Source organism: Podarcis melisellensis (assembly GCF_964234715.1).
Source record: "Podarcis melisellensis genome assembly, chromosome: 15".
NCBI lineage: Eukaryota > Metazoa > Chordata > Lepidosauria > Squamata > Lacertidae > Podarcis > Podarcis melisellensis.
In genome coordinates, this window is record NC_138532.1 from 18030189 (window position 1) to 18056667 (window position 26479).

General features: G+C 43.9%; 2 protein-coding genes and 1 long non-coding RNA gene across 7 annotated transcripts in view; 1 reads left to right on the top strand and 2 right to left on the bottom strand.

The window, feature by feature from the left end:
- The window catches only part of LOC309357748, a 241424-nt gene that overhangs the window by 162096 nt on the left and 52849 nt on the right, over positions 1-26479 (top strand). The gene's annotated exons all lie outside the window — the stretch shown is intronic.
- Positions 83-13571, bottom strand: LOC309357600 (NXPE family member 2-like). 5 transcript variants are annotated; one of them, XM_081889889.1, is made up of 7 exons: positions 13400-13571; positions 6207-6314; positions 5585-5645; positions 4042-4738; positions 3228-3283; positions 2667-2882; positions 83-1462 (listed from the first exon to the last, which is right to left on the bottom strand). In XM_081889889.1, the coding sequence occupies exons 1-7, from the start codon at positions 13412-13414 to the stop codon at positions 927-929; spliced, it is 1689 nt and encodes a 562-aa protein (XP_081746015.1). In that variant the 5' UTR covers positions 13415-13571; the 3' UTR covers positions 83-926. The 5 variants fall into 5 exon arrangements, with proteins under 5 accessions (XP_081746015.1, XP_081746016.1, XP_081746017.1 ...); XM_081889890.1 differs by having other exon boundaries at positions 13326-13571; XM_081889891.1 differs by lacking the exon at positions 13400-13571 and adding an exon at positions 12072-12534.
- Positions 18508-26044, bottom strand: LOC309357701 (NXPE family member 4-like). The gene is made up of 6 exons (XM_081890090.1): positions 25876-26044; positions 25637-25697; positions 24497-25217; positions 23141-23202; positions 22088-22309; positions 18508-20378 (listed from the first exon to the last, which is right to left on the bottom strand). The coding sequence occupies exons 1-6, from the start codon at positions 25972-25974 to the stop codon at positions 19843-19845; spliced, it is 1701 nt and encodes a 566-aa protein (XP_081746216.1). The 5' UTR covers positions 25975-26044; the 3' UTR covers positions 18508-19842.

Here is a 26479-nt window from a genome sequence, read left to right on the forward strand (position 1 = left end):
TAGCTTCTGGACACACAGACAAGGGTCAGGCACCAAGTTTAACTGAATAGCCTAATAGCCCTCCAGAGGTATGATGAAGCATTCCGCACAAGCACAAAGGCACATTTTGGTAAACAGAATGGTGGCAAGTCCCCCTGCACAACTAGAAATCAATGCAGAGTTCTATTTTAGTGTATGTTCTCAGTGCCTTTAGCTCCCTCTTCTGGTTTCTACTCTGTCATGTGCAGTACTTTTGCCTATGAATAAAAAGCTCATCTAGTGCAGCCCGAGCAACAGTTGTTGTAACCTGGCTCAGCGGAAGCCAACCTGGGATTGGAAGATTAGGCTATTAGCAAATGCATACCAGGATGTTACACACAAGCTCAGTTTCCCAAGATACTTCCCGTGATAGATCATGTTTCTCACTGAGATTTAGCCAAGAGGCTTCCTGCTGGTTACTTACACAGAAGCAGCTGCCCCCAGTCTGATTATTCTCTATTTGAGAGTGATTCCATGGCTAATAATTTAAGGTTTCTAGGAATGGCATCTTTTAGCCAGGGTGAAGAGGAATATTTTAAAGTTTTTCCAGAATGTTAGTGAGGGAGGCAGACACATCTCACCAGGGAGGGCATTCCATAAATGGCAAACTGCCAGCAAGAAGACCCCTGTCCCGGATCAGTGCCAACTAGGCAGCATTCGGTGGTGGACTCCGTGCTAATTGTAGGGCTCAAGATGGTTGAGGGAGGCGCTTTTCAGTACTTGGATCCCAAGCTGTTTGCAGGTTTGCATGCTAGTACTAACACCTTAAATTGGGCCACCAACCACTGCAGTGCTTTCAAGAGTGGAGACACATGGTCCCATCAGGCAGCTCCAGTCACCAGCCTAGCAGCCACAAATGGAACAGGCAAGACGGTTCTCTCCGGTGATCATAAGGGCCAAGGTCATTCTTAACAGAGGTATGTTAGAAACATCATGATTTGGCTCCAAACCACTTGTTCTGGTGGGTGAACTGTGTTTGAATTATAGGCGATAGTCATGTCCCAGGCATCAATTATGCCAACCCTGAGACCTCGAAAAATGTATTTCATGGCAAGGTATTGGGCATAGCCATGGAAGTCGCCAAATCGCTCTGTGTCTGCATTCATTTCTCGGATATTCTCTGCTTTGACAATGACTTTCGTGTCAGGGCTTCTCAGGAGAAGGCGCTCAATGGCGCGGCGAATGTTTACAACCCTTCGCACAAAGAGATCCATGGGGAATGGTCTGAAGTGCTGGCCTATAGCAATGACGATGGCTGTGTCGCTGTCCCCTGCTACTTGGTCGATTTCCCGAGCAATGTAATTCAGATCTTTCACTGAATAGAAGGACTTTGTCACGAGGGGGTACCCGTGTTTTTTCCACTGGATGAATGTGTTCCTCTCCAGGTCCAAAGCCACACGTGTCTTGAAGACTGGAACGCTTTGGTGATCAAAGTACTTCAGCGCTAACAAAGAAGAGGTTGGAAAGAGGAAATGAAATACTTTAATAGGAATGTTTTGAAAACTAATAGAAAGTAAGTTGTGATGGTTCCAAGGGACAGCTTTTCTTTTTTTATATAATATTTTTATTAGTTTTCAATTACAATATTCCAATTATAGCCTCATTATAACAATGCCATATTATAATACAATTACTAATACCAACCATTCAGATGCCAAATTATAAAATTTAGGTGCCCCCCTGTGTGCTAGAATTGATGATTTACTTTATTGATGATTTACTTTATTGATGGTTTGATGATTTACTTTATTTCTGCATTCCAAAATCTTATTAATTTCAATTACACTCCAGTCAAAATAACAATCCCTTATACAACAACTGCAATATTAATGCATTCCATTTTTATTGACACATTAAATGATTTATAAATCAACAGGTGAATTATTCAAACTATATTCTTTTTCTTCCTGTGTGTAGCAATTATTCTATCCATGGTGTTTCTTCCTGTCCTTGTAAAATGTTATGTCTATCTTTTCCTAGTTGCTGTTTTCCATCATGCCTTGGGTGGATAACTTTTCTGCCCTACATGTCTTGATCTTCCAAGGGTCCAACAACATTCCCTCCCCCAAAATTATTCAGAGCACTTGAGCTCATTCACAATACTTGGTAGTCAGGTCCAAGAGTCCATAACTTAGTGGTAGAGCACTTGTTAGCAAGCAGATGGTTCCAGATACTTTAACTGGAAATGTCAAGGATTGTATCTCATGTAAGAAGACAGGGAAACTCCTCTTTACTGAAGACTCTAACACTGCAGAATTACGCAGCTATCTTTGTGTACCTACAGAGGGCTGCATTCCTTAAAGCCAGTGTTCTTCAATTTGGGTCATTGACTAAGTTGGCTGGGCATGAAGGGAGTTGTTGTTCGACAACATCTGAGGACCTGAGGCTGAAAACCACTGCCTTAAACTACAGTCCCACATCCCACATTCTGCAAAGCAAGCTGCTTTGGAAACTTAAGAAACTGCCCATTGCAATAACAGGTCTTGGGGATCTGCTGTTCAAAGGAGGGTGTAGTCCAAAATTTCTAAACTGGGAAGGAAGGAAGGAAGGAAGGAAGGAAGGAAGGAAGGAAGGAAGGAAGGAAGGAAGGAAAACAACATTTTGGATCTCAGAAGAGTGAGAAAATCCAAAACCCAGCCAGGACGTACTTGTCACTCTCTTGGTAAGGTAATAAATCCATTGAAATGATGTTGAATCCCCCATGAGATAAATCATTTTGCTCTTCAGACTCACACGGATCTTATCCAAAGTGCTGAAATCATGGATGGAGCAAAATTCTGGGTGCCAAGTGTTGCGCAAAACGTAGCCGCTGGGGACAGGAGAAGCCATCCCAATCCTGCACTTCTCTCTCGTCACCTTACTCGCTGAAGAAATATAACAAATGAGAGGATGAAGAAGGAAGTAGTCGCTGATACTGTCTCTGACCACACAAGAACTCTCCAGGAAGTGATTGGCTATTCAGATTCTCATCTTTGTAGGAAATCAAGGCATCCTAAGCAATAACTGAATTTTCTCCCTTCCATTATTCTTCCCACGACCTCTCTCTCTTGCCCCTTTCAAACTCTTCCTCCCATCATCTTTTTTCAAATAGTCCTGTTCTTGCCACATTGCACCTCAGTCTTACAATACCAATTAAAAATACAGGCCCTCCCTCAATTTCGTCATTTGTTGCATTCAAGTTGTGACCAGAACCAGATAGTCTAGCTTACTTTTGCAGGGCACGACACGAATGTTCCCGAAATTCTGAGGTATCTGAATTCCAACACTGGACGTTCAAGAAAGAGAAAATACTCATTAGAGAAAAGCAGACGAGGACAAATTAGGTTTTTACACACCTTGATGGCTAGTGCTGGAAACTCAACACTTGAGCCAAGCTTCCATTGGAAGGGGAGTGCGAACACCTGTTTGTAACTGTTTTGATAACCGAACTTTGGAAAAGAGATGGAAGCACAACTTCTCCCTGTTTTCAAAAGCCACTTTCAGATCCTCTAAGTATCCCTTTTTTCCAGGGACAGTACTGGATTTACAGAAGCTGTCCAGGTTTCTGATTTGAACCCAGAATGTCCCACTTTTCCTTAGGACATCCCTATTTTCATGGGAGAAATGTTGGAGGGCATGGGATTGTGCAACCCCTGAGCCAATGTTTTATTATATTTTTTAGTGTTTAATGTTTTATTATATTTTTATATGTGTTGGAAGCCACCCAGTGTGATTGGCGCAACCCAGTCAGATGGGCAGGGTATAAATAATAAAATTATTATTATTATTATTATTATTATTATTGAATAGGATGCCCCTATTTTCATTGGAGAAATATTGGAGGGTGTGCACTTAATGGTCTGTGAAGAAACCTTCCCTGGTTCTGCAAATGGATGGAACAAGGGAGATTTTCTTCCCAGCATGGCCAGCAGAGATGATAAGATATCATCACTCAGATTTTGTTTTCAAAGATTCTTTTAGAGAATCCCATAGGAGTTTTCAGTACTTCCCTAAGATAAAGCATTTGAACAGCAAAGAATGTACCTGTTTAAAAGTCTCTTTTCTATGGCTGTTAAGTATGAGATGGGTCTGTTGTTGGACGAAAGCTGGACGAAAGCTTCACATGGCACATATTTTGGTTTCACACAGTAGAAGGCCTCCTGGTCTCGCTCATCTAGATACTCGCACAGTTCTGCATTTGTGGTCTTGTTAAAACCACATTCAATGTGGACACTTGATGTCCCATTTAAAAATTTGCCCGTGAAAACTATTTTGTCGTAGCCTTTTTTCCTTGCAGCCCACAGTGCTGAAACTCCTTCGCTGGGGTGGATGAGCAAGATGGACACTCTGACACCGCCCTCCCAAAATAAAGTGAAATTGACCAGGTACGTCCCATTCCTATAGTCTGTGATGTGCCCAGAAGCTCCAGCCTTAAGACTTGAAGAGAAGATCCTCGCTCGTAAGAAGTCTCCTCCGTATTCCTTCCTCTTGCCCAAGTAGTTGTATAAATCCAGTCGAACCATCAAATGCTCGCCAACACAATAAGAGCTTTTGTAGTTTAATATGGTGGCCTTGCTGTTCTTAGCACTTGTGGTGGTATTTATATCCATGAAAGTGATGCTGGGCATCAGGTCATCTAGTTTTCTAAGGACAGCTTTAATTTCTTTGTCCTTTTCTGCCCATTCCATTCTAGCATGTCTCGGGGTTCCATCTTTCATTGCCCAAAGTTCACTCCTGCTGTCTGTGATTGAAGCATTTAATAGTATTAAAAAGGAAGCCACCTTATATTAGACACTTAGTGCATGTAGCCCAGTATTATGGACTGTCTGTATATTGGTGCGGATTCTGCAGGGCATCAAGCAGATGGTTTTTCACATTAGCTGCTACGTTGTCCTTTTAATGAGAAATGTTGGGCAGTCATTCTAAGTTAAGGGTCAACAAACCTTTTCAGCAGGGGGCTGGTCCACTGTCCCTCAGACCTTGTGGGGGGCCAGATTCCTATGCTCCACAAATAACCCAGAGATGCATTTTAAATAAAAGCAGTGGCATAGCGTGGGGGGGGTGCAGGGGGGGCTGGCCGCACCGGGTGCAACATCTGGGGGTTAGGGTTAGGGGGCGCAAATCCACGGGTTAGGGGGCACAAATCCATGGGTTAGGGAGCGCAAATTACTTGCCTTGCCCCGGGTGCTGACAACCCACGCTACGCCACTGAATAAAAGTACACATTCTGCTTATGTCAAAACACCAGGCAAGCCCAACAAATAACCCAGAGATGCATTTTAAATAAAAGGACACATTCTACTCATGTAAAAACAAACTGATTCCGGGACTGGATTTAGAAGGCAATTGGGCCTAATATGGCCCCCGGGCCTTAGTTTGCCTACCTTGCCCTAGGTCTTACTGTTCTACCACCAAGTTGCAATCCCTCCATCATCTTAAAAATGTTTTAATTTACAAGAATCTGGGAAACAGAGGTAGGGAATAAACTGCACCACATATTTTCTTTATTGAAAATGAACATTGTTCACAATGCATTGTGTTGATATAATGCCTGGTGTGGTTACAAAATTAACAAGAAAATGCTTACCAATACCTGCAGGAACTTCATTTTCTTTAAATTGCTTCCCAAGGCCTCCAAAGATGGTAAACTTGAGTGTGGAATTAAAAATAAATAATTTCAAGGGTGAGCACAGAGACACTGCCTCATCTCCAATGGGTTCATTTGCAGCAAATTGGAAATGATGAAACCAAAATGTGGGTTCTTCCCTAGCTCCCCAAAATAGAGCAAAAAATATGGGGTGTGTGTGTATATATATATATATATTCCTACCTACAAAGATTTCATTGGCTTAGATCCACAGAAGTCTATGCAGCAATGCATTTGCTAGATTCTTAAAGTGCTGTTTTGTTTTGTTTTTTGCAGCTCCAGATTAACATGGTCATACCTCTGGAACTCTAAATTAATATTGTGGTCAAAACTCCTCTCTCTCTCTCTCTTATTTATTTATTTAAGTTCCAGTTGAGATGCTCACTTTATGTTTAAGGGTCACCAGGCACTAAACGCATATTGGATGTAACACCAGGGAGTGACCCCCTTTTTAAAAAGAACACCAAAAAAACACCACTTTTCAAGGCACTTTATATTCCACTCTTTCACTTTGCCAACATTTTATTTTCATAGAAAGAACTGGGTGAGGAATGATTCCTACCTTGGTCTCCGTTCTGTGGAAGATGTAGCTGAGGACAAGGACAGTTCCCAGGACAAGGGCCAATAAAGTTGGCGGCCTCAGGATTTGCACTAAAAGCATTCTGATCAGCTGTGTGAGAGGAGAGAGTTACTCTTGATTTCATCTCTTATCAGTGTAGCATATCTGAATGTTGCTTTAAGACTGAAGGGGAACTCAAGCAGTGAATAGAAATTCATGGCAAAAACCAATTTCATTTTTACATGCTTGAGTTCCCTCTGGTGAGGACACATTACTACTCTGTGCAGAACCTTTCTCCCAAAGAGGCATCAGAAGAAGAGTAAACACAGAAATAGTGCTTCGTAAATGTGTGAGGAGAAAGATGTCCAGGTAACAGCTTTATAGCTGTCTATGAGAAGAAACCTGTTTTTAAAGGCTGCTGAGGTTGCTGCCCCCTTTAATGACCATGGGATCGCCCCATACGCTCCAACATATCATGAAGCAGTAAATTAATCAAGCAGAGTCTTCTTCATGAACAGAGTAAAGGTTTACTGAAGAAAATAAACTTGTTCATAAACAGCATAGTCAAAGAGTATGCACTGAGTGCTCATAGCAGCTATCTTAGTCTTCACAGAGGCACAAATCTTGGTTACTGATTAACTGGAGTCCTGGAGATGCTCTATCTGCAACAGCACAACATACTGGCTGAGACACACACACACACACACACACACTACACTGAGGCCCACAGAGATGGCTAGTTACACTTACAGTGGACGCTCGGGTTGCAAACATGATCCGTGCAAGAGGCACGTTTGCAACCCACAGTGTTCGCAACCCACACCGCTGTGTCTGCGCATGCCGGGGTTGTGATTTGGCACTTCTGCACATGCACAAAGCGCGATTTAGCCCTTCTGTGCATGCGCGACCGCAGAAACCCGGAAGTAACCCGTTCTGGTACTTCCGGGTTTTGGTGGGTCCATAACCCGAAAAAACACAACCTGAAGCGTCTGTAACCCGAGTGGTACCTCAGGTTACATACACTTCAGGTTACATACACTTCAGGTTAACCGCTAACCCAGAAATGGTACCTCGGCTTAAGAACTTTGCTTCAGGATGAGAACAGAAATCGTGCAGCGGTGGCGCAGCAGCAGCGGAAGGCCCCATTAGCTAAAGTGGTGCTTCAGGTTAAGAACAGTTTCAGGTTAAGAATGGACCTTTGGAACAAATTAAGTACTTAACCTGAGGTACCACTGTATAGGGAACCCAAGATGAGTCATGAGTCACAGTGACACAGCATTTTACTGCTAACAGGTTTGAAAGATTTGTGTAGGCCTCGTAGGCCGCACTGCCTAGGCCTTGCCTGCTTCTGCTCTTAAGAACCTTTGTCTCATGACACAACATTCCTCAGATGAAAACAGAAACATTTCTCACTCTGGGGTTGCGGCACTCATCTCGCTTTATTGGCCGAGGGAGCCGGCGTACAGCTTCCAGGTCATGTAGCCAGGAATGACTAAGCCGCTTCTGGCGAACCAGAGCAGCGCACGGAAATGCCATTTACCTTCCCGCCGGAGTGGTACCTATTTATCTACTTGCACTTTGAAATGCTTTCGAACTGCTAGGTGGGCAGGAGCAGGGACCGAGCAACGGGAGCTCACCCCATCGCGGGGATTCGAACCGCCAACCTTCTGATCAGCAAGTCCTAGGCTCTGTGGTTTAACCCACAGCGCCACCCGCGTCCCATATAATATTGAAATATTATTAATAATAAAGAGCAGTAATGATTCCTCTGATTTAAGGTTGGGGCAGGGTGAAGATGTGAGTTTTGGAGCATCTTGCTTCTGGCAGCTTGTGTAAAGAGTTGTTGTTCAGTTCCTTGCAGGGCCAAAATACAACCTCTAAAAGAGGCACTGTAATACAGGGTCTTGTGGCACTCTAAAGGCTAAACAGATGTATTTCACCACAAGCTTTCATGAACTTCTACTTCATCGGATGTCTGGTATGCTATCCTCTGCAGGCAGGGCGTAGAGAGAGAAACAAAATTATTAGGCAGCAAAGAACAATGGGATAGCATACCAGGCATCCGATGAAGTAGAAGTTCATGAACAGATGGTTGCCCTCTTTTCAATAACTGCAATACATATTCCTTCCAGTAGCACCTTAAAGACCAACTAAGTTTATTCTTGGTATGAGCTTTCGTGTGCATGCACACTTCTTCAGATACACTGGTTTTTGTTTTGACTATGGCAGACCAACACGGCTACCTATCTGTAACTGCAATACATATGCTCTCCATATTTTTCTAGGGAAAATAATGCTAAGAGTTGACTCTAAAATAACAGGAATGGAGTTAGCACACTCACCGCTTTATTTTAACCCGAACATTCGCAGAAATGGAGTGAAATGTACATATTTAAAGTGAAGTCTCACCAGGGCTCTTTTTATGCAAATCATATGCTTTTAAATAACACTATGTGCTTGCATAAAACTAGAATGACATGGATTTTAGAAGGTAGCGGTTGAATTGTATTCTCTTCAGCTGCCACATATTCAAAAGAATTGAAAACTTTTTTGTTTTGTTTTTTGCCTGTAAAGAAGTGTAGCTGAGCTAAGTATCTTTTAGGCATAATTCTTTGGATCATAGTCCTAGTCTTTAACTTGATGTGAGCACTGCCTCTTACTTTCTGTCTGATGTTTTGTGCTGCTCTCCCTTTTCCTCTACAAAAATGAACCAGGTCAACCCTTGGGCATGGTGGGTGTCCTACAAAGGTGTTCTGCTCTCTGTACTTGGGCTTTTTGACCCCCACTTCCTGTGCTGGCCACCATATGTGTCCAGGCCCGGATTTAGGTTTGATGAGGCCCTAAGCTACTGAAGTAACGGGGCCCTTTATATGTCCAGCTTTCCTTTGTCAACAAAAAATTGTCACTGTATCTTGCATTGAATATATGCTACAAGGTATCTAAAGCTAATGCTAATAGGTATCTAAAGTCATTTGCACATACTGTAACAAAATATGTATTTTATCAAAGTAATTGCTGAACTGAAATACAATTAAGAAGAAGTATATTAACAGTGAAATAATTGTTAAGCCCCACATCAAAACAATGACTATCGTCAGTGCAGGTAAGAAAAAAAAAATTAATTTTAATTTTTATCATCTACAATAGTGTTTTATTTATTTTATAGTACAGTACATTGATAATTGCTTTCATTTTATGGACCAATGGTCTCATGAGATATGTAATAGATATTCATAAATGTACCAAACAAACACATACAAATATGTAAACCACATGTCTGAAACCTACAGAAAAGTCCTGAAGCCGTTTTCTCTTTCCCAAAATGACCTCAAATATTTCTCTGCAAGGTCTAAGGAAATGGGGAAAAACCTCCTCATTGTCTTTGAGCTCACAAATCCTGCCTTAAGGGCACATTTAAGGTGTGAATATGGTGAACCTGTGACCTGGATTTGGGAATTTGTTGTTGTTTAGTCGTTTAGTCGTGTCTTCGTGACCCCCTGGACCAGAGCACGCCAGGCACTCCTGTCTTCCACTGCCTCCCACAGTTTGGTCAAACTCATGTTCGTAGCTTCGAGAACACTGTCCAACCATCTCATCCTCTGTCGTCTCCTTCTCCTTGTGCCCTCCATCTTTCCCAACATCAGGGTCTTTTCCAGGGAGTCTTCTCTTCTCATGAGGTGGCCAAAATATTGGAGCCTCAGCTTCAGGATCTGTCCTTCCAGTGAGCACTCAGGGCTGATTTCCTTCAGAATGCATAGGTTTGATCTTCTGGCAGTCCATGGGACTCTCAAGAGCACCATAATTCAAAAGCATCAATTATTCGGCGATCAGCTTTCTTTATGGACCAGCTCTCACTTCCATACATCACTACCGGGAAAACCATAGCTTTAACTATACGGAGGACCTTTGTCGGCAAGGTGATGTCTCTGCTTTTTAAGATGCTGTCTAGGTTTGTCATTGCAAGAAGCAGGCGTCTTTTAATTTCGTGACTGCTGTCACCACCTGCAGTGATCATGGAGCCCAAGAAAGTCAAATCTCTCACTGCCTCCATTACTTCCATTTGGGAATTAAGTAGTTATAAAAACAAAAGAGTGGCCAAAACCCAGATAATGCAATCAGGTAACCTGCCAGACAGGAGAAAACACACTCAGCATTCTGTTTTAGACCGCCCCCTGTGATATATGTATGATGTATTGGGGGACGTGGTCCTGGGCTACACCCCTTCTGTGATGTATGTATGATATTTCTGGGGGTGGTCTGGAGTTTAAGGATGTGCAATTTCAAAAGTCTATATGAGGGCAGGCACATCTTTGTTCTGGGTTCCTCCTCTTTCCTTCTGGTGGCGAGTGAGGACTCTGTTGCAACAGTTTAATAAAGAACAGGCTTACTCGCTGCTTTGCTTCTCAATATTCTCTGGTTGGTCTCTGTTATTTTCTCCTACTGATAGAGAACCTACAAAAGGACTCTATATGGGCTCTTGGGTACCCCGTAAGGGAAAAGGAGCAGGGTTTTTTTTTCTCATAACAGTTTGCAAATACAGAGTTGATGGACAGAGATCATCTTCAGTAGCAGCTATGATTAAGATGAGCCCCATTTGGTACCATTGCACTTTGGCCAGAGATTTTCGCAGGATGTAGAACACAATGTTTGCAGAGCCAAACAGGAGTTCATATGCACCGTGTTGCCAGCGGGGAGGTGTGGGGGGGGGGGAGATTGAGTAATCTGTTCTGGTCAGGCACAGCGAGGCGAGAAACTGGGTGAGAGTTTATCATTTGGGGGAGAAGACCAAAATCCAGGAAACCAATCAGAAAGTGGTAGGAGGATCAAAGGCAATGAGCTGGAAGAGCAGAGAGGAGGAAGGAACTATCGTTAGTCAGTGCAAGAGGTTAGGGGGGAAGGGAACAGTGGAGCTAGAGGAACCAAGTAAGAGAAGGAGGGACAAGGACCAGAAGAGAAACTGGACCCAGGGTTGGACCTGACACTTGTGCTTGCAAGCTAAGATGCTGTTCCATGTAAGAACCAATTGGTTAGCATTTGTTGCTCTTTCCTTTGTGGATACTTGTTGGGGCTTTTCATATATTAAAAAACCCCACAAAACTCAACTCCTTTGAACTTGTCTGCTATAGCAGTGCTTGGTTGAGATGATGGGATCACTGCAATGGCATCCAGGACAGCAATAGAGTAGGATCCCAGTTGAAGAGTGATTGAGGCCTCCTTATAAAATATCTCATAAAAACCCCGACAGCTACATCATTTTGGAGCTATTTGGAAGCTAGATCTTAATGCTAGTCCTCTTAGAATTTCTGGTTCTCACTGCAGAAGGATCTCAGGGAAGCAGGAATGAAAGGAGAAGTGTGGACTTTTGGCTTGAAAAGGTTCCCTGCCACCACCTTTAACAAATTCCCTCTGTCACAAGAAGGAAGTTGGCTAAAGGGATTTGGATGTTTGATTTTTGTTTTATTTATGCAGCAGTTTCTACCATGCCCCTCTAACGCAGAAGACAGCGATAGCCATCACAGTGCCCTCCAAATGGTGTTGGACTGGAACTCCCATCACCAGCCTGTATTCGATTATGTGGGGCAGGGCTTACCTGCCCACCTCCCAATATTTTATTCAAGTTGGCACCCCTGCCTGCGGGCATGCTGGCTGGGGCCAGTGGGAACTGGAGTCTCCAAATCTGGAGGCCACCATGTTGGCTACCCCTGGCATAAACAATACCACAACAGTTACTGTATAAAAACAGGCAACAGAACAATATAAATTACAACAGAGGTAGGCACAAGCAGATAACATAGCACGTTTTAAGACCACCAGCTACCTACCTGACCAGGCAGAAGCCTAGGATGCAATAAGAATGTCTTCACTCACCGGAAGAAGAGCATCAGAGAAGGGAAGTCACCCAAGCCTTGTGGGACAGTCACTGCATAGGTTCTGTTTCTGAACAGCCCTACAGTCTGTGATTCTGTGCTTGAGGTAAGACACAGATAAGGGCTTCTGCCCCATACCCACCCAGATCTTAAGCATTGGGCTGGCTGGTAAATAAAGAGGCCCCTGAGTCACCCTGAACCCAAGCCATTTAGGGCTTTAGCAGAAATTAATCACCAATATTTGGAATTGTGCCCAAAAGCAAATTGGAAAGCAGTGCAGGCATTACTGAATCCATGTAACTTAGGCTGTGTTGACATGGCAGTTTATTCCCTTTTCACGACTTTTCCCTGTTAATTTCCATATGACTGTATATTTAACAACAACAACATCAACAATTTTATTAATTATAACTCCCCAATAAAATATTAGAGGGGGCTGGATGCCGGAAAAGGTGAGGGCCATTGCCATTCAAATGCATACCTTTCAACATTTCTCTGATGAACACAGGGACATCCTATTCCGTAATAGTAGTGGTAATAGTAATAATCAAATTTATTATTTATACCCCACCCATCTGACTGATTTGTCCCAGCTACTCTGGGTGGCTTCCAACACATATCAAAGCATAATAAAATATCAAACATTAAAAACATTTTTGATACAAGGCTGCCTTCAGATGTCTTCAGTTGTATAGTTAACTATCTCCTTGACATCTGATGGGAGGGCGTTTCACAGGGAAGGTGCCATTGCTGGGAAAGCCCTCTGCCTGGTTCCGTGTAACTTCATTTCTCGCGTTTGACTTTTCACATGATGCAAAAACCAGTTTCAGAAGTATGGGGGCATTATAGTGCAAGTTGAGCCCAGAAAGCATAGGGCTAAATGGGTTTCCCACTTCTCATGTGCTTCCTAGACATGGATCTGAGCGGTTTTCTGCTTGTCCCACTGCTTTCTCGAGGAAAAAATGGCTCTTTAGCCCTAAATCAGAACAAATGTGGACAACCCAATTGATGTTTGCTCCGATTCAGCACTGAAGAGTGGGTTTTCCCAGGGGAAAGTGGTGGGAGAAGCAGAAGTCTGGATGAGCCCATGGTCTCATTGGTATGCACCCAGTAAACCCCAACTGAGTCTAAGCCTTGGTAGTCCCAGAGGCAATTTGGAAAACCCATTGCCACCCTTCCAGTTGCTAGCATTGCTTTTTATAAACTGTAACCCTTGCTTACAGAGATCTAGCAAAAATGGGTTAGCGATTCTTACCTAGCTGTTCCACAAGAGATGGGGAAGGGCTTTGGACCCAGATCCTGTCCTGAGCCACTTAATCCCTTACTCACCAATCTCATTCCCATCTGGATTCCTCCACGTCCTCATCTCTAGCTCCGTTCCTTCTTTCCCTCATTCTTGCTTGCATTCTTCCCTCACTGATGTCGGCAACAAAAGGTGAGAAAAACTGTGCTAGTCAGACGGTATATTTCTCTTCTCCTTGCTTGGCAGTGAAGTTCCTCTCTCTTTACCCTGGGATGCAGGGTGGAGGGGAGAGAGTGTGTCGCAAATAAAGTCAACTTAAATGTGGACATTGGAATTAAGCCCATGATAGCAGAGTCAAACTGGATTGCCACCCACTAGGCACCCACTATTCATTTTTCATCCACTTCTTTTTTATTACCATATGTGTTTGTGTATCTCAAAACAAGAGGAAGAGAAATGAATACTGGTCTGTCTAGCACAATTTTCGCCCTGCTACTCTCATCTATAGGGACGCGGGTGGTACTGTGGGTTAAACCACAGAGCCTAGGGTTTGCCGATCAGAAGGTTGACGGTTCGAATCCTCGCGGCGGGGTGATCTCCTGTTGCTCAGTCCCTGCTCCTGCCAACCTAGCAGTTCGAAAGCACATTGAAGTGCAAGTAGTTAAATAGGTACCGCTCCGACGGGAAGGTAAACGGAGTTTCCGTGCACTGCTCTGGTTCACCAGAAGCGGCTTAGTCATGCTGGCCACATGACCCGGAAGCTGTGTGCTGGCTCCCTTGGCCAATAAAGCGGGATGAGCGCGGCAACCCCAGTGTCGGCCACGACTGGACCTAATGGTAAGGGGTCCCTTTACCTTTACCTTTACTCTCATCTATACAGTCGTTTCTTGGTTGTCGAATGTTACCCATTCTGGGACTCCTGAAACAGTTTGAAAACCAAGGTGCGGCTTCCAATTGACTGCAGGAGCTTCCTTCACTCAATCAGAAGCCATGGAAGGAGCATTGGACCTTCGGCTTCTGAAAAACATTCGCAAACCAGAACACTCACTTCCAGGTTTGCAGCATTCGGGAGCCAAAACGTCCAAGTACCAAGGCATGACTGAAGGTGGTGTAAATAGTTCTTCTCCCCATTTTACCCTCACAATAACCCTGTGAGGTAGGTTAGTTTGAGAGCAAGTGACTGGCTCAAAGCCTCCCAGAGAGCTTATTGGGTGAGTGGGGTTTAAACCTAGCCCAACACTCTGCCCACTATGCCACACTTGCAGTGAGGAATTTGTCTCAGGGATAGATAGGTTGGGCCATGGAAAAAAGAAAGGGGAGGGCCAGAGGAGTCAAACAGAGAACGCAGTTCATAAGCATTCGTTGCAAGCCTCTGAGCATGTGCTGAACACTTTTCATTCACTAAGAAAAGCAAGATAGCAGTCTCAAGATTCCCCCAAATTTGGAATCAGGGCAGAATAAATGAAGTAGTTGCAATGGACAGGCAGGCTTAGACTTCCACACCTCTCGCTACAGAGAGAGGTCTTGCACTTTGCAGGGGTGTGGAGCGCTTTTGGGAGGAGGTATCTTCAACATTTTTGAACCAAAGTTAGGCTGCCTTTTCAATGCCAAGGCTGGATGCAGGTGAGTATTCCTGGACATTCCTTTACCTCTGCGCCAATCTACTTGGTGTTAGGGAAGGAGCTGAAGGATCATAGATTCCTCATACCTGGTTTATATTTTGTCTTGAAATCCCAGAAAGCTACTACCTGTCTTTCTCAGTCCTACCTGGAGATAATGACCAGGATTGAACATGGAACCTTCTGCATACATGCCATGTCCCCTCTCCACATTAACTTTTTCACCCCCTCCCCAATTTTGTCTCTGTAATTTTGTGTATTATCATCTGCATTTTTATTACATAAAGATCCCAAAGGTTTCTGGGTACTCCACAAAAGTTTAAGAACCACAAAGTCACTGCTCAAAATCTTAAAAGCCAAATACAATTAGATCCAGAAGAAAAGGGAGACTGAGAGGGAACAGGAAATCAGGCTTAAGGAGGCTGTAACAAATCCATAGCAGCAGCAGCAGTGGTAACAGTAAAGGTAAAGGTAAAGGGACCCCGGACCATTAGGCCCAGTCGTGGCCGACTCTGGGGTTGCGGCACTGATCTCGCTTTATTGGCTGAGGGAGCCAGCATACAGCTTCCAGGTCATGTAGCCAGTATGACTAAGCCGCTTCTGGCGAACCAGAGCAGCGCACGGAAACACCGTTTACCTTCCTGCCAGAGCGGTACCTATTTATCTACTTGCACTTTGAAATGCTTTCGAACTGCTAGGTTGGCAGGAGCAGGGACCAAGCGACGGGAGCTCACCCCATCATGGGGATTCGTACCGCCGACCTTGTGATTGGCAAGTCCTAGGCTCTGTGGTTTAACCCACAGCGCCACCCAAATCCCTAATAATATTGAAATATTATTAATAATAAAGAGCAGTAATGATTCCTCTGATTTAAGGTTGGGGCAGGGTGAAGATGTGAGTTTTAGAGCATCTTGCTTCTGGCAGCTTGTGTAAAGAGTTGCTGTTCAGTTCCTTGCAGGGCCAAAATACAACCTCTAGAAGAGGCACTGTTGTCAGTTTGTTGCAAGAAAAGCAATACAGGGTCTTGTGGCACTCTAAAGGCTAAACAGATGTATTTCACCACAAGCTTTCATGAACTTCTACTTCATCGGATGCCTGGTATGCTATCCTCTGCAGGCAGGGCGTAGAGAGAGAAACAAAATTATTAGGCAGCAAAGAACAATGGGCTCCTTCCAAGTTCTTTAGTAAAGAAATAAAGCTAATCTACTGAGTCATCCTTTTCTGCCTTCTAATTGAGGAGTTTCCTTGCACTTGGTTGCCCTCTGACTTCACTGCTTTCATTTATTTCTCTCTCTATGCCCTGCCTGCAGCGGATAGCATGCCAGGCATCCGATGAAGTAGAAGTTCATGAACAGATGTTTTTCCCCCCTTTTCAATAACTGCAATACATATGCTCTCCATATTTTTCTAGGGAAAATAATGCTAAGAGTTGACTCTAAAATAACAGGAATGGATTTAGCACACTCACTGCTTTATTTTAACCTGAACATTCGCAGAAATGGAGTGAAATGTACATATTTAAAGTGAAGTCTCACCAGGGCTCTTTTTATGCAAATCGTATGCTTTTAAATAACACTATGTGCTTGCATAAAACTAGAATGACATGGATTTTAGAACGTAGCGGTTGAATTGTATTCTCTTCAGCTGCCACATATGCAAAACAATTGAAAACTTTTTTTTTGTTTTTTGCCTGTAAAGAAGTGTAGCTGAGCTAAGTATCTATTAGGCATAATTCTTTGGATCATAGTCCTAGTCTTTAACTTGATGTGAGCACTGCCTCTTACTTTCTGTCTGATGTTTTGTGTTGCTCTCCCTTTTCCTCTACAAAAATGACGAGGTCAACCCTTGGGCATGGTGGGTGTCCTACAAAGGTGTTCTGCTCTCTGTACTTGGGCTTTTTGACCCCCGCTTCCTGTGCTGGCCACCATATGTGTCCAGGCCCGGATTTAGATTTGATGAGGCCCTAAGCTACTGAAGTAACGGGGCCCTTTATATGTCCAGCTTTCCTTTGTCAACAAAAAATTGTCACTGTATCTTGGGTTGAATATATGCTATATGGTATCTGAAGCTAATGCTAATAGGTATCTAAAGCCATTTGCACATAACAAAATATGTATTTTATCAAAGTAATTGCTGAACTGAAATACAATTAGGAAGAAGTATATTAATAATGAAATACAATTAAGAAAAAGTATATTAACAATGAAATAATTGTTAAGCCCCACATCTAAACAATGACTATCATCAGTGCAGGTAAGAAAAAAAAATTAATTTTAATTTTTCTCATCTACAATAGTGTTTTATTTATTTTATAGTACAGTACATTGATAATTGCTTTCATTTTATGGACCAATGGTCTCATTAGATAGTAGAATTCATGTTAAATTGCTGTTTTAGGGGTTGTTTTTAAAAGTCTGGAACGGATTAATCTGTTTTGCATTACTTTCTATGGGAAAGCATGCCTTTGGTTTTGGAACGCTTTGGATTTGGAACAGACTTCCAGAATGGATTAAGTTTGAGAACCAAGATAGCACTGTACTACCTCCTTGTAAGGAGGGGAGGGAACTCTGTTGCAACAGAAAAATAACAGAAATGCCTTGCTTTCCCCTGGATCCTGCCTCCATCCATTCTTCTCTGACCAATCATGGACTTAAGGGACTCAGAGTCCCATGGGGAGTTGGCCCCAAGCCAACTATGTCCCAGAGACATAGTAATTAAATCTCATCATTTCCAAACGAAACATAGCATTATGAGAATGACTCACAATGCACCTAATTCAACCTGGGGAGGAGTAGAAATCTGGATCTTTCAGGATCTCAGCAGTGAAACACTATGAAAAAGGCAACAAATCTAGAGGGGAGTTGCCCTTTAAATTAATAGCATTGCAGCATGGCACTCCCTTAACTGCTATCAATAACAGAGAAGCAAAGGAATTGTTTGCTGCCATGAAATTGAACAAGAAGATAGCAGGAAGAAGAGGAAGATAATATTCAAAGGGTCCATGGCAGTGAAAGACAAGGAAGAACAAGGAAAAACATAGATGGTAATGCCTGAATACATTCCTTTTTTGCCTTTTTCAATTACTGGAAACTGCTCTTATATTTTACCTTCTCTATTAATATGTCTGAAAATCAAAGTTGAACTTGCTTAACTGTTCGGTGCCTTCAAGAGGAAAACAAAGAGGGCAGCTATGACAAGCACATTTGAGGAAATTTTTAAAGGAGCCAGCAAACATCTTAATTCTGGGCAGTGTCATACAGGAAAGAATATGAAGTCTAATGTTGTAAAATGACAAAGACACTGACATCCCAAGCCTTCACCTTCTCAAACTTCAGAGGGTGCTTTATTAAGAATCCTGTTCATCCTCTCTTGATATTAGGGTTGCTTATGTAATCTTGACTTGTTCAAGCTCATTCATTTTCCCCTGTAATGGGAACATGATGCAGTGCAGCAAGTTACCCCTCTCTTTACCCCAGCCCACTGCTGGGTGGGCAAGGGGGTGTCATAAAGAAAGTCAGCTTAAAGGTGATCATTGGAATTAAGAATAGCTGAATTGCATTTCCAAGCCCTACTGAAAGTGTGCAGGTTTCTCTTCCTACATGACCCACAAGGGATGGAGAAGGGTTTTGGACTCGGAATCTGCCCTGAGCCCAGTTAACCTCTTACTCACCAACCTCCTCCTCCAGCCTCCTCCATGCCCTCCACTCTGTCTCTCACCTCCTCTCTTCTTGCTTGCGCGCTGTCCTCCCTAGTATCAGCTGCAACAGGTAAGATCAGCAGGATAGGCAAGCTGGTATTTGATTCTCTTCCCCTTGCTTTGCAGTGAGGAATTTGCCCTGGGTAGGTTGGGCCATGGGAGAAGGGGAGGGCCAGAGGAGAGAAATGGAGATCCTCTGAGCATGTGGCACTAAGCTCACTAAGAAAAGCAAGCTAGCAATCTCAAAGTTTCTCCAAACATGGAATTAGGGCAGAACAAAGGAGAGTGCTGAAATAGACAGGCAGGCTTAAACCTCTCACTTGGGAGAGCGAGAGCAAGAAAGATTTCACTTTGCAGATAGGCTTATCCCTCAGCTCTGGGAAAAGGCATCTAAACATATTTGAACCAAGGATAGGCATTTTTCCCAGCACAAAAGTTAGCCATCTTTAAGAGTGTGATGCTGGGCCTGCCTCTGGGCACAATGAACACACCTGCCTCTGGTTTTAGATGTGAGCGTCTTGCATACAGTGTTTTTAAGGCCACAGAAATATCCCTTATACCGGGTCAGGCTATTGGTCCATCACTGGCGTTTCAGGCGAGGAGATTTCTTTCCTTGCTCTACCTGTCTATAAGTGCACGTGGCAAGAGGTAGGAGGGTTAGGGCCTCAGACATGGAGAGTAACTCACTGATACAGAGGGAAGGCATGGATATGGGGTGCTGGTGATCAAAGAAAAGGCTTAACAAACAACGGATCCATCTGGGGTGTATGGCAGGAGGGCACCAGTAGGGGGAGTCAAAGCCAATGACAGGCACCTTCTGTTTCAACTTTTAAACGCCTGAAAACATTTCTATTCTGTCAGGCTTATGCGGGCAATACCTTTTTCCAACATTGTTAGCTGATTCCTGCTTTATTTTAGATAGATGCTAGCTAGCTAGCTAGAATGGTTTTATAGGTAACTGTTGTAAACCACTCTGATATATATATGCAGCCCTCGCCACAGCCACCAAGTGTGTCCCATATCCTTAATTGCTACATTTTCCGATCCAAAATTTTCTGCTTCATCTGTTATTTGTTTTGGTGCTTTATTACATCCTTAAGTGTCTAAACGCAACTGAGAAAAATGTTCCACATGTTTTGCTGACTGTCTTGCCCCATTCAAAATCCTTTCCTTTGCATAATTAAAGCTTTCACTCTGGGTTTATTCTACTGCCTTAACATATGTACGACAAAAACATATCAATCTGACTTCCGACCACGTGATCTGGTGGGTGAACCAGGTTTGTGCCATAGGCAACTGTCATGTCCCAGGCATCAATGAAGCCCACCTTCAGATCTCGAAAAATGTCCTTTAGCGCAAGGTATTGGGCATAACCATGGAAGTCCCCAAATCGCTCCTGGTCTATTGACATCTCCCGGGTGTTCTCTGCTTTGATGATGACTTTTGTGTCTGGGCTCCTCAGGAGAAGACGTTGGATGGCTGCCCGTACGTTAATCATTCTTCGAATGAAGAGCTCGATGGGGAAGGGGCGGAAGTGCTGGCCCAGAGAGATGACAACCACCGTGTCCCTGTCGCCTGCCACAAGGTCGATGTCCCAAGCGACATAGCTGTGGTCTTTCACTGTGTACTCAGAAGAACCTACAAAGGGGTGAGCATGTTTTTTCCAATTGATTTGAATGTTTCTAGCCATGTCCACTGCGACCAGTCGGTCGGGTTTCCCGATTGCATAGCGCTTGAGATATTTCAGTGCTAATGGGGGAATAGAGAAAAAAAATCAGTACAAGTTTTTTGGTCATTGCCCTTAGAAAAATAAGGGGACTTCTTCTTGTGGGGAAAACTCTGCATGGCTGGTGTACTCTCTTGGATCTGATGGTGCTATTTTGTTTCAGGACAACTACAGAGACATTTATATCAGCCTGATTTCCCCACTACTTCATAAGTACCCAGGCCTCACGGAGCAATTCCATACCTCCCTGCTGCTCTCAGATACCAATCCTGCTCCAACATATAATGTTGCTAGATTCTGCTACAAAGCAGATTTTATGAATATATCAGAGTGCTCTGTAAATTGGTAAAGTCTTTAATATATCAATCTTTTATGCTCTTTCACACCCGCCCAATGCTCCTATCCCTTCTTTTATATTCTTTTAGCTCCTTTTAAATTCTCATAGACTTTTATATTCACCTTCTGTTTTAATACCCTTTAGTTTTCCAAAATGCTTTTCAGATTTTAAATGACTGTATCCCATCCTTTTATGCTGGTCTATGACTGTAATAAATATTTGTACTGTATTGTATTGTTTCAGGGCAAAGACTTTATCTCTGTCCTATTTGACAGGCTGGGCCCACACTGCAAAGAACTCCCACAGAGCAGAGGACAAACATCTTCTAGATGTCCTTTCTCCAAACAGGAACTGAGCAGAAAGAGCAAACTGTCTCTCACATACAGTTCTACCTTGGTTTGCAACTGTTTTGGATTAGAACCAAGTCAAACCAGGAAGTGCGTGTCCCTTTTTTTCAGATTACAACCAATTTTTTATTTTTTATTTTTTGAGGCCCCATTGGCGAAAGCGCGCCTTGGGTTGCAACCTGTTTTGGTTTACAACCGGGCCTCCGGAACTGATTATGGTTGTAAACCAGTGTACCACTGTATATGTGGATTTATGGGGGGGGGGGAGAGATCTTTACAGACACCTTTTATAGGCACTGTAGGGGGTCTGGTTGTTACACTGCCACCCCAAGGTGCCATGCTGGTGGTTGTGGGTCGTGCATGCTGTCCTGGTGCCCGGTGCGTGGAGAGGGATCTGGGCTTGGAAGGTGAACGGAGCCTGCCGTGTGCCAGCCCAGCCCTCACTGCTGAAGTGACACTTGAGCTGCTTTGGGGCTGGCTTGGGGAGGGCGGCATGAGCATCGCCCCCCCCCCCACGCACCCAGGCCAATTGCCCCAGCAGCCCCCCACTGCTGCTACTCTCTTGGTGCATGCATAGGCAAAGACTAGAAAAGGATCAATCAGGGATCAGAGTGGCCCGTGTATTGTCATAACTAGGTGAGGATCAAGAGCCAAGGCAGCAGTGAATAACTGGAAATAAGCCCTATAGTTGAGCAGACTGAGGAGGAAACTCTGAGCCTTAGCTGGGTGGTTGTTCTCCAAGTACAGAACAGATGCCTGTTGCATGTGTCGGGCAGGGGGTGGCGAGTGTACAGGTGACAAAGGAGGTAAAGTTCTGGGGACCTGTTTGAGACACTCTTTCTTTTCCATCTTATACCTTGCTACTCAGTCTTTTATATAATGAATGTCGTAGCCAAGAAAAAACAACAATATGGTTCTTACAGCCCTAGACTTCAACTAGGAGATGGCTCTTTTGCGGGTAGAAAGGACTGTGAGTTATCAGAAGCAGGCACTGTGTGTTACTGGAAGCTTTGCTACGTTGAGATTATATCTAGGTGGGAGAACGTACTATTGACTCTCTTTGTGAGATACTCCATCCATTGCCGCACAGTTGAGTCTCCCAGGAGGTAAATGATCTTTTGTCTCAAGCAAGCGTTAATCCTATCCAAGGTATGGAAAGCTGACATGCTGCAGAACACAGGATGCCACTGGTTCTGCCAGACGAAGCCCCTGGGAGATGGGGACCTCATGCCAACCTTGCACTTCTCGCTCGCAGTGGTCATCGCCATGCCTATCAAAAGGAAATGAGAGACAAGCAGGTGCCAGTGAGCTCTGTGACTACAGCACTGTAAGGGGGGAAAAAACAGGGTTGAAAGTGTGACTGGTCCCACAGCCTCCTGGGCAATCATTGGGGATCCCAAAGCTATAGGAAGAAGGACAGTAGCCAGCAGGGGAAACCCTTTATTGCAGCCCCTCAATTCCGCACCTGGCAAACTGTGTGCAAGCCCTGAAGATGGCGTCATTTTCAAGGATGGGGAAGAACCAGAATAGCAATGGAGTTATTTGTAGTAACTATTTGGCCTCCTGCTTCTACGTCAAGAGGTTTTGGAGGGTCTGAGGACAAGAGTAGCAATAAAGGGTAAAATTAAAAACTGTGGAAGGCAGGAGAGCAGCCCGAAAGTCTTAGCTTAAAATAGAGGAGAAAACACCAAGATCCAAAAGGTCTGGCTGAATGAAAAGAGTCTTTCTTGGGAATCTCCTAAAGCACACAAGAGGTTGGGGTGGGTGCAGGAGGAGGTTGGGGGCCAGAGTCACTAGGTTGGGTTGAGCCCAGAAAAAATATGCTTGGGGATGGTGAACCTAGGCTTTCTTGCACCCTTGGCAAAGAGCTGTATCTGCACCGCCTGTCCCTTGTGGCCCGCCTGTCCAGAGCAGTGGAGGAGAAGCCCAGGGAGTGTGTGGACAGGCGGGCTAGGCTACTAGCCACTTCAAGCCAGAATGGACAGGCATGGTTTTTGTGTCATCCCACCCCCATTGGCAGGGGCCAGCCTCACCAACCCTTAGGTATGCCCCTGGATGGACCACACAAAAGTTGTGACAATAATCAGAATGTCCAGCTCACTTTCACAGGCAACAACACGAATGTCCCCAAATGTCTGAGGGATCTCAGCTCCAGTGTTGGACCTTTATGAGAGAAAAAACGGCCATTAAAAATCAAGTTGGAATATAAGTCCATTACCCAGAGTGCTGTGGGCTTTATCCCACCCCGTTCTCACACCTCAGTGGCCTCTATCGGAAATGGAAGCCTTGGCTAGATGGTTCTTGGTGTGTTCCGGCAAGATGATTATTGTATTGTCGTGTTCTCATTAGGTGCAAATGGAAAGTTATATAGGAGTTTCTTTAAGACAGACCCCAGAGTGTTCCAGCTGTGGAGGATGTGTGTGAAATCAAGGAAGCTACCTGTCAAAGCATTGCTCCATCAAGTTCAATATTGTCTACACTGACAGGCAGCAGCTCCCCTACAGGGAGATGCTGGGTATCAAATTTAGAACATTCAGCTTGCAAAACAGATGCTCTACCATGGAGCCACAACCACATCCCCATATTACATTGAAATGTCTCAGAGTGCTCTTGATTTGGAGGAACCAAAATTAATAATGTTAATAGTCCTACCCTCCAGAACAGGAGAAAACAAGCTTGCTCCATCTTCCATACGACAGCCCTTGAGATATTTGAAGATGGACGTGGGTGGTGCTGTGGGTTAAACCACGGAGCCTAGGACTTGCCAATCAGAAGGTTGGCAGTTCAAATCCCCAGGACAGGGTGAGCTCCTGTTGCTCGGTCGCTGCTCCTGCCAACCTAGCAGTTCGAAAGCATTTCAAAGTGCTCCGGTGGGAAGGTAAACGGCATTTCCGTGCACTGCTCTGGTTCGCCAGAAGCGGCTTAGTTATGCTGGCCACATGATCCGGAAGCTGTACGCCGGCTCCCCTGGCCAATAAAGCGAGATGAGCACCGCAACCCCAGAGTCAGCCACAACTGGAGCTAATGGTCAGGGGTCCCTTTACTTTACCTTTTTAACCACTGTATTACATTGAAATGTCTCAAGACTGACCCCAGAGTGCTCTTGATTTGGAGGAACCAAAATTAATAGTGTTAATAGTCCTACCCTCCAGAGCAGGAGAAAACAAGCATGCTCCATCTTCCATATGACAGCCCTTGAGATATTTAAAGAAGGCTATCATATCTGGAGCACATAACTTCCTCCAAAGAATTCTAGGAAGTGTAATTTTCTAGAGCTACAATCCTCAGCACCCTTAACAAACTACAGTTCCCAGGATTCTTTTTGAGAAGCCGTGTGCTTTAAATACATGGTACTCATGTAGACTGTGTAATTCCCCCCCCCCCCGGTCAGAAAACAATGGTAACAATTGGCTGGTGGGACCCCAGGTGTTTTAAAGCCTGAATCGAAGAACAATACCTGCTAAAAAGGCTGTGTTCCAAGGCAGTGAGGTAGGAGATGGGCTTGTTGTTGGACTTCAGGCTAACAAAAGCATCGCAAGGTACATTATTTGGTTTCTCACAATAGAAGGCCTCTCGGTCTCGTACATCTAGATACTCACACAGTTCTGTGTCTGTGGTCTTGTTAAAACCACATTCAGTGTGGACGCTTGATGTCCCATTTAAAAATTTGCCCGTGAAAACTATTTTGTCGTAGCCTTTTTTCCTTGCAGCCCACAGTGCTGAAACTCCTTCGCTGGGGTGGATGAGCAAGATGGACACTCTGACACCGCCCTCCCAAAATAAAGTGAAATTGACCAGGTACGTCCCATTCCTATAGTCTGTGATGTGCCCAGAAGCTCCGGCCCTAAGACTTGAAGAGAAGATCCTCGCTCGTAAGAAGTCTCCTCCGTATTCCTTTCTCTTGCCCAAGTAGTTGTATAAATCCAGTCGAACCATCAAATACTCGCCAACACAATAAGAGCTTTTGTAGTTTAAGATGGTGGCCTTGCTGTTCTTAGCACTTGTGGTGGTATTTATATCAATGAAAGTGATGCTGGGCATCAGGTCGTCTAGTTTTCTAAGGACAGCTTTAATTTCTTTGTCCTTTTCTGCCCATTCCATTCTAGCATGTCTCGGGGTTCCATCTTTCATTGGCAAAATTTTGCTCCTGCTGTCTGCGATTTCAATGCTAGAAATGTCTGAAAACATGGGGTTCATTTATCATTTGTGGGGAAGGTGACATTCGAATTGTTTTTTCTTTATTACATCAACAGAAGTGTGCTCCCCCCCCACCGGTATATTGCTTTTCACTTTCCACACAAACTAAGACTTTTAGCATAATTGCCTAATATTTTGGACACCCCCTTTGCATTGACATTAGAGAAACACCCACAATTTTACCATCTGCTAGAAACATTTCTGCTTTGCTAAGCATTTTTGTAGAATTAATTTGATTTGACGTCATCCGTTTCTTCTATATTTTATGATTTTATAATTTAATGATATTTTAGTGATTTTATTGCACATCAGTTTTTTTTAATGAGTTGGCTGTTTAGGAATACTCTTATGAATAAAATAAATAAATGTTTTATGGATGTTTGAAAGCAAAAGCCCTTACCAATATCCATAGCCATTTTGTTTGCTGCTGACTGCTTCTTCAGCTCTCCACAAATGAAATTCTTGAAAATTGCAACAAGAAATAACGGTGAGAGTTTGCACACTACCTTCGCAGTCTCCACTCTTCATTTCCACCAGATGAATGTTCACAGTGCATTTACACACACAAAACTTCAGAATTATTTATTTCACCGGACATACATGAGCTTTAATGAAGGGGGAAAGTCTGAGGATTCCTACCTTTGTGTCAGTTCTGTGGAAGATGTAGCTGAGGATGATGATTGCTCCCAGCACCAGGGCCATGAAAGCTGTCGGTCTCCAGGTATGTGCCAAATACATTCTGGTCTCTTCTGAGAAAGAAGGAGGGGGGTTTCCTCAAGGGTCGCCACCTTTGATTTCAAGCCTACCATATACAACATGAACAGGGCATGTTGTGGGGCGAGCGATGACATAACTGCACAAGATGGTAGTTCAGGCCATCTGCTCACACCACCAAATAATATCATTTTGCGACACTGATTTGCCCTCATCATGCTATTTCAAATTTTGAACGAGAAAGGAGATTCTCCAGAGCTTTAGCAGGGCAAAGAAAAAGTACTAACAACTTTATTCGCAGGGTGAACAGCTAATCCAGAGCTTCCCAAACTGTGTATTGCGACACGTTAGTGTGTCGGCTGCAGTGTGTAGGTGTCTGTCGCACAAATGCTCCCCACTGTCTTCCTAGGGCTGAAAAGGGTTAGTTTAACCTCTGGTTTGCTAGTAAAACTGAATGATTGTGTCGCGAAATGATGTCCAAAAAGTGTGTCACCAACCTGAAAAATTTGGAAAGCTCTGAGCTAATCTA

Coding starts and splice junctions, on each gene's coding strand:
- LOC309357600 (XM_081889889.1), bottom strand. Junction 2,883..3,227: donor TCGTGTCGTGCCCTGCAAAA/GTAAGCTAGACT, acceptor ATATTTCTTCAG/CGAGTAAGGTGACGAGAGAG. Junction 1,463..2,666: donor CCTTACCAAGAGAGTGACAA/GTACGTCCTGGC, acceptor CTTCTTTGTTAG/CGCTGAAGTACTTTGATCAC.
- LOC309357701 (XM_081890090.1), bottom strand. CDS start 25,974: ATGTATTTGGCACATACCTGGAGACCGACAGCTTTCATGGCCCTGGTG. Junction 23,203..24,496: donor GAACACAGCCTTTTTAGCAG/GTATTGTTCTTC, acceptor TCTCTCATAAAG/GTCCAACACTGGAGCTGAGA. Junction 20,379..22,087: donor TCTCACAAAGAGAGTCAATA/GTACGTTCTCCC, acceptor TTCCCCCATTAG/CACTGAAATATCTCAAGCGC.